The sequence below is a fragment of the Nannobrachium achirus genome (assembly GCF_963921795.1).
Source record: "Nannobrachium achirus genome assembly, chromosome: 5".
Classification (NCBI taxonomy): Eukaryota; Metazoa; Chordata; class Actinopteri; order Myctophiformes; family Myctophidae; genus Nannobrachium; species Nannobrachium achirus.
Genome location: NC_137814.1, coordinates 50,083,662 through 50,091,886, shown reverse-complemented (window position 1 = coordinate 50,091,886; position 8,225 = coordinate 50,083,662). Strand labels below are relative to the sequence as shown.

Genomic DNA, 8,225 nt, shown 5'->3' with positions numbered 1-8,225 from the left:
GCCAGCTACTTTTAGTGACACATTTATTTTATTGTTTTGCCTACCAAAGTCTTATTTTTTCCCCCATGTAAAGTGACTTTGAGTATTCAGAAAGGCACTATATATAAGTTTGAGGTATTATTATTATTATTGTAGTAGTAGTATTAGTATAATTATTATGATTGTTGTTATGTTATCATGCTTATTATTATGTTTATCTCCTACAGCTCAATAAATTCAGATGACACTTGTATCTAAGTCATGTCACAGTACCATAAGTAAATGCATTTTGAGTGTAGGAATCGACCACTAGATGACACTTATGCCTAGTTTTCAGACCTGAGTTCACTGTAGCTGATAATATGGAAAACAGTGAGTGGAAACCACTGCATTATCAACAAATAAAAGAAATACCTGATAATATTTATATTATTTAATCGTGTAATTCAACAGGGATACACGTATGGCAAGGCACATTTGTGAACTTAACAAGCTGTAAGCTAAAAGGCATATTAAACAAAATAAAGAATATATCATGATTTATACAATTTCAAAATAAAAACAAACAACTACGGCTAATTTAAATCACTAGAGAATTGGACTGCTATGCGGGCCCCACACCGCCAACAGGTGCCGCCCCAGCCCGTATATTAAGTACAGTGACAATTATCACCCTCCCTAATCGGCTTCACTCCCCCCGAACACGGACCAGTTGTGTTTGAATAGAGTATACACTCGACAAAGCCGGATGCACCATCTGGATTCGATCCCCCAGACTCTGTGGTGGTGGGCACTGGGCAGCTACTCTGGTGTTCAACACTTCAGGTCCTTCATTGTCAAAGGAGTATCAGGGCCTTTCTCATTTTGGATTTGCAAGGTCTCTTCTTCTTCTTCTTTGGTGCCATCACCTGTGGATGCTCGAGTTTGCGGCGGCCGCAAAGCTTTCACTTTGAACACGTCCCACTTCTCAGGAATTGCACCTTTGTTGAAGAGCAGTGAAGCCAGGTATGAGAATAACAAGATGCTGGCCAGGGCAGAGAACATGCAGATGGTCTTGATGGGGGCAACCTGGACATGAACACCGTCCTCTACGATGCACGCTGGGAGGCAGAGTACGGTGGGAAGCCACAGCAGGGGTTCTCCGCACAGCACTCTCAGCAGCAACCCGACCAGGCAGCCCATGATAGCCCCGTAACCATTGGAGACGCTGAAGAAAAGGACAGCGACTAGTTGAGGGAGCACAACGATGTAGCTCACCTCTGAGCCCAGGAACCAGAACACCATGATGCTGTTGTTCAGCACTGTGAGGGAAGTGCCAGCCACACCCACCACCACCACAGAGACCCGGACCACCCACTGGAACTCCCTCTGTGATGCCTACGGGTGAGAAGTGGGTCAAATCAGACTGGAGATATTCATGAGATGTCAACAAATATCTAATGGTCAGGAACAAAGTTCTGGAGAGACAGACTGGTGGATCTTATTTTTTAAAAGAGTCTGTGCCTCTCTTAGACTTTGAGAGTTGGCCAGGGTGTCATAGGAACTGAAGGAGCAGATGTGCATCTGGTTCTTCTCACCTGGGGCCTCAGGATGGCCTTGTAGATATTGGAGGTGAAGATGGAGGCTGCCGACAGCATGAAGGAGTCCACGGAGGACATCACTGCAGCAGCCACCGCTCCGATTCCAATGAAGGAGATGAAGGGTGGGGTGAGATGCAGAAGGATGACAGGCATGACCAGACTCGCCTGCCCACGCTCAAACGGGGATGGAGAACCATATGAGGTCAGGTTCCAGTCTGACGAACACACAGGGAAAGGTTCACAGAGTAACACTGTGTATGTTTAATGCAGTGATTCTGCAACAAAACAGTGTAATTATGTCTAATTCAATTATTATCCTTGGTGTATTTACAAGAGGACAGAATACAGTGCAAAATCATCTGACAACACTTGACTCTAACCCAACTACTATTTTCTAAAATATATAGCTATAAACAGTGTTTATATAAACCTGCCTGCCTATCTGTTTGCATTGGTCTTTTCCATTTTAACAATGTTTCTTTTTTTAAATCTACTTCTCAACAAGCCTTAGATACCTGTTGATGCAGCCACCGCCCCCATCAGTATAGGTGGGATCGCAAATATGAGAATAATACCGGCTGCAGCAAGACACATGATCCTGGCGTTTGCCTTAGAAGAGGCAGCCAGGGTCCTTTGGTGGAAGCTTTGAAAACCCAGGTTCCCAAAAGCCTTGGAAGGGGAGGAAACCACAGTAAGTACTGTAGAACGGGTGGTGATGGCAAATTTGACAGTACAACTTCTCAACATGTTACCACAAAATATTGCATCATATTGACGCCACATGACAATGTTTCAAATTATTGACGGGCCACAATATCTTACAATGTAAAATATTCTGGAAAATGGAAATGCCACTGCTCCTCTGGACAGATTTGGTTGTTAAGTGCATTTCTCAACAGTAGTTGATAAGGGAAGGAAGGGGCTTACTTCATTCACTTTTCTTATCCAGATTTATCCCAAAATGAACTGGAGGATTCAGTAACCTTCTTCCTTATTATAGATACAATCCTGTGTCTCATTGCTTGATGGGTATTTCTCTTGTGTGTCTGGTGATAAGGTTAGAACCGTACTTGTATATAAAAAGAAGAGCTTACCAAAAGCAGAAAGTTGTCGATCCACCTCCCCGCTCTCTCTGCTTCCACTGTGCCGACCCAGGGGGCACGAACAGTGTGGTTGAAGGATGTCTTTGTGACGTCAGAAGAGGAGGGATTCATCAGAGCAAAGGGGGCACACAGCCACTGTGGAAACATGGTGTGCTGATGTTTGAGCTTCATATTGAGGATTGAGGAATAACATATTGGGCTCTATTTTGATTGTCTTAAGTACCAGCTCTTGTGCCAAAGTGACGTCACTCGCATCTTCTGAAAAGCATTACCCCAAATTAGAGTTCGGAAAGCTGCACGTCGGAAAGTCGGAACTCAACGAAAAGTTCGTTGTTCGGAGACAGAATGGACAGGCCTATAAGAGCTGGTACAATAAGACAATCAAAATACAGCCCATTAGCTGTTATATACAGATGTACAGATTACTAGATTAGAATGTGGCCATTATCTTATCTGACCTCAGTCCAATCAACAACAATAGCATAGGTATGTCTCCGCCTCCGGTACATTAGGGGGCAAGACAACTAAACTCACCAGACAACACAAAGGCCACTATGGTCATTGCCGCACAACCAGATGAAGAACAGCCAACAGAGTTGTTTAGTTTATGCATCAATCTGGAAACCCATTGTCAAAGAAAAGGGAAAAACAGTGGCCTATCTGTTTTGAGATTACTGACTGCCCACCGAGAAGTGAACTAACAAAACTGCTGTGTGTGTTTAAAAACCCAGTCCAGACTAGTCCATCCACAGTTTTACTGGTGACACCAGTAGCCCACTGCACATCATTTGCAAATAGTGTGGTTTGTGCCTACCAGGCTGATGAAAATGAGAGTGAGCTGGATAACATCAGTGTAGGCCACAGAGTATAGACCTCCGAGTAGGGTGTAGAGAATGGCCACCGCAGCGGAGATCCAGATACTCATAGTGTATGGCACATCCAGGATCACACTCATGGTTGCACCTATCACACATGTACACAGACGGACGGACGGACGGACAGACGGACGGACGGACGGACGGACGGAGGCACGCACACACACACACACACACACACACACACCCACCCCTATTCTAGGTAACTGAAAAATACCAATTGTCTTATGACCTTCAAGGTCTTCTTACATTACAACACAAGAACATACATTTGTTTGTGTTTACGTGCACACCGTACCTAAGCCAATCAATGTCCCAGTCAACCAGATGACCTCTGCTACCACCGAGGCCAGGGACAGAAACACACTCAATACTTTTCCATACTTGATCTGAAATGGGTCCATCATGGTCACATATTTTCTTTCCCTCATTGGCTGGGCAAAGAACAGGCCACCTTAGCAACAGAACACAATAGAGATAGATAGAGTCAGATAGATTTTGCGAACTCTGGTTGTTACCGGACCATTGCAGGAATGGTAATATGTTGTCACATGAAAAATTTAATAAACTAGCCCTTACCCGTTCAAAGATATGAGCTCCGAAATGATGTGCAGTGTGTGGGTTATGGGATGTGCACTGTGCACACAGTATATGAGGGATGGAAATTAACTTTAACTGGTGCTTGCATGCTAATATGTAGGAGCATCAATATCAATACCCGTTCCATTTAACGGCTACAGAGATACTGTGTACCGATCTGCATGATTTTTGGACAACATCTGTAACAGGGCCAGAACCCCCGCCCGCCCGCCCGCCTGCACACACACACACACTCCCCCCCCCCCGTGTGTGTGTGTGGGTTTGTGTGTGATTGTGCATGGCCTGAACAACAGCGCCCCTCCCTTAACGTGTAGTCACAAAAGGTACTGTAGGCTAAATAGATATAGATACACCATAAAAATGCTAATATACAGCATACGATTTGTGAAAGTGACAAACGGGCTTCACAGTTATGTCAGGTGTGTGCATATGCTAATGGTGATGCGATTTCAGATCAATTGCTCCAGCCACTGAGGAGATACGCTGTTTCAGACAGACAGACAGACAGACAGACAGACAGACAGACAGACAGACAGACAGACACACACTCACTCACTCACTCACTCACTCAGACAGACATTCGCAAAATTATAGTATAGATAACTCATAATCCGTCAATATGGCCAAGCGCTACCGTTATGTGATGTAGTCTTTACCGTTATATGATGTAGTCTTACCGATTATGAAGGACGTTGAATGGCCAACAGGGATGACGATGGCCCAGACCAGGCCCAGGTTTGGGGTATAAACTATCTCTGTCAGTCCAACAATGAAACCTCCACCAAGCAATGTGGCTATAGGGGATTAATAAACAAGTTGACTTATGGATAACAGTGATTATTATGCAATAAAAACAAAAGTAGACATGACTGGTTTGAATCCCCACATGTATTTTCTCATTCAAGATAGCCATAAGAAAAATAAAATAACATTACTTTTGTTTTTGAGACTTTCATTGTTGGATCACATACTACATTACATCTTGCACCTATAACTCCAGGGGAGTCACTGTTATCTAATCTGTAATACCATAGGAAAACGGTATTATTTTCTGTCCTAATAATTGTTGCATTGTATTAACTCTTAACACCTTCTAAGCCTGGCCGTACTCCCTCGGACTTCCTACTGGGTCCCATCAGCCACGCCGTCTATTCCCGGACTTTTGATATAAATTATAATAAAAAAAAAAAAAACATCGGAAATTCTTCTCTGTGTCTTTTTGGAGCGATCTGAAAGGGTTAATATGCTCTGACAGTCATTTTCTGGTGCTGGGTGTGATACTCCTAATATCCAGCAGGCCACGCCGTTGACTCACATTCTGGATGGATGGCTGGCCAGGAGGAGCCTCATCCTCTCCCCAGTGTTGAAACTCAGCAAGAAGCTCAAACAAGATGGCTGGTCTTTGTCTCTGTTCGTGGATCGCGGTTTCAATCACGTTCGGGCGCCGCTTCTCTATCGCTCCTTTCCCTGCTTCGCCGCACGTAAACGAATGGAATTGATCTCCCCTCCGCCTCGCCAAAGTAAGATCGCCGACCTCTGCAGGATGAATATGTACGCTGTGTCGAGCACTCCAGTACGTGTTGTTATCATGTGGGCTTTGTTTTTTTAAAACATGTTTGTAAATAAATGGCTTATTTCTTCGGCGCTACCTCTGTTCAGAGGGTTCTGCCGCGGCTTGCAACGTGTTAATTACAGTGGGTGCCAGTGTGGAACTTTAATTTACCCCAAGTGTGACTGACCTCACACCTAGTCTTTTCACAACAAACTTTCCCACAGCATGTACATGTCTCTGGAGAAGCCTTATAGGCTGTTTCAGTCTGTGGCAAAATGTACATCAGGTACAGGATATGTGCACTTCAACCTCAATGATCCAGTTTTAGCTGATCGATCACAAAAACTTGTTACCTTGATATTCTGCCAACAGGCCTTTTAAAAAAAGGTTCTCACAACGATGTGACACGTGTGTTGTGAGCTTATAGATATGTTATTTTCACCTTTTATAAAAGTTATAATCGTTCGTTAATCGTACTCAAGGCAAATATTTGAAATAATCCTGATATTGATTTAAAGTCACATCATCGCCCAGCCCTACCAGTCATGGTGAATATCCCCACCAGGAGACTGAGGTCTCTGTTGGCCAGGAGGATGTTCTCTGTGCGATTAGCGCTTCTCTTCTCTGCCTTTCTGGACTTGAGCGAGGCCCAGATACCTGTCCCTAGAACCAGCAGGTAGAATATCACCATGGCAACCACTCCCGGTACGTTGATGGCCATCTGAAAAAAGAAAGTAAAAAAGAAAAAAAAAGAAAAACGTGTCCGATAGTAGACTATTTAAAGTAATCTTAAAATGGATTAAAATGTACACTGACTGACTGTGACTGACATTCATTTGCTCAAGGATCCACTTGTAGACACTGCAACACAGTGACCAACTGACACACAAGTGAATTATAAGCCTAAGTATAATGGTTTTGTGTTTTGGAGGTGCCTCAAGGCTGTTTTCACAAAAGGCCCCTTTTAAAATAAACCTGTTCTTGAATATCATCACTGTCGGACAGAAACCTTGTATCTCCAAGTTTCAAATATGTACGTTTTTTTCGTAAAGTGAATCCCTCCTTTTTCATATATAAAAATAGCAGATCTACAAGTACACAACGCCTTGCAGTGCGAGGCGATGTGTGCTTGTAGATCGGCTATTTTCACTAGCCTATTTTAAATCATTTTTAAGATGATAAATACAAAATACAAATACAAAGGTTTCCACCCGACAACAATGATATAGGATGCAGAATACAGCCAGAGAGTAATGGCACAATCAAAACAGGACCTTCTCCTTGTGGTTTTTGGTTATAGCTCCATTCTTAGATTTGTTTCAAAAAGTAAAGCTAAGATTGATTAAAAGTTTCACAAACTGACTGTGGACTGTCATTAATTTGCAAAAGGATACACTTGTAGACTATTACACAATGTCTTGCAACTCAGTGAGAGACCAACTGACAAACAATTAGTTAGGTGTGTTTAGCTGGTGCCTCAAGGGTCAAGGCTGTGTCCACACAAAGCTCCTTTTAAAATAAACACTTTGTTTTTTTCTTTTTCAACAGAAAAGACACTCATGGAGCAGTGCCTGTTCATCCAAAAAGTCAACTAGTTTGCAACATATCCTAAGGCAAGATCACACCTCCAGCCTCATCAAGATGATGCTATTGGGAGGCAGTTCGAGGAAGAGGCAGAGTGGTGCGATTAGGAATAGTGTCGGTCGACAGAGGTGTCATGTATTGTACAAGAAACAATTACACAATGTTACACAATGTAAAAACTACGGTAAAAGACATAATAAACATGAAACACAACTTACTGCTGGTCAACGACGCACATCACGCACACTGGAATAAAAAGGAATGGTGTCTCACAGTCAGTTTGATCACTGATTAATCACAGGTTAAGCACTAGCAGGGGGGTGCATGCACTAGGGAGCATGCCTGAGGATGTCTCCTGGACTTTGTTACGCTCACTGTAAATATGTTTTTTTATTTACTAAATGCCAAATAAACATTTTAACACATGTGTCATACTTTCAATCATTTTGATCATTTTTGGTGTGTAAATTTTTGGTGTGTGCACCGATTCCATTTCACACCAGAAATGTAGCATGTCTTAACCTACTGGTGGAGCAAGATGTTCTACAATAACTTGGCCCATGTCATTGAACAGTAAAATATTAAGCAGTATGTTCTCCTCTGTACGTGCCTCATGCGGCCAGCAGCAACTACTGTCTTTTCCCACAATGTCACGGGGATATGGGTATGTGAAAAACAAATTGACATTATATAGGCTATAGCAGCTCAAATAGCTGCTATAGTGAAAAGTGAAAAGGTAATTATTCGCTTTTAAAATATTAAAAACATACATGAGTAGAGTTAGAATACAACATTTTCTATTGGTTTTCTAAAAGCAAACTTTACAATTCAAGCTACATTACAACATGGAAAAACAAAACAAACACATATCAAGTTAATACCAGTAAGACTCCCTAATCGGGAGATAAGCGAACGTGACGTTGCATACACAAATTTAGAAGGCAATCGTAGC

At 42.7% G+C, this 8,225-nt stretch overlaps 1 protein-coding gene across 1 annotated transcript; it reads right to left on the bottom strand.

The window, feature by feature from the left end:
• Nucleotides 1-792: 792 nt before the first annotated feature.
• LOC308285149 (high-affinity choline transporter 1-like) lies at nucleotides 793-6,410 on the bottom strand (the record flags this gene model as incomplete). Its single annotated transcript, XM_080725866.1, has 8 exons — nucleotides 793-1,356; nucleotides 1,557-1,774; nucleotides 2,075-2,228; nucleotides 2,654-2,797; nucleotides 3,477-3,625; nucleotides 3,836-3,991; nucleotides 4,815-4,931; nucleotides 6,230-6,410. 8 exons carry the CDS (start codon nucleotides 6,408-6,410, stop codon nucleotides 793-795), a joined length of 1,683 nt encoding a protein of 560 aa, XP_080581992.1.
• Nucleotides 6,411-8,225: the final 1,815 nt, after the last annotated feature.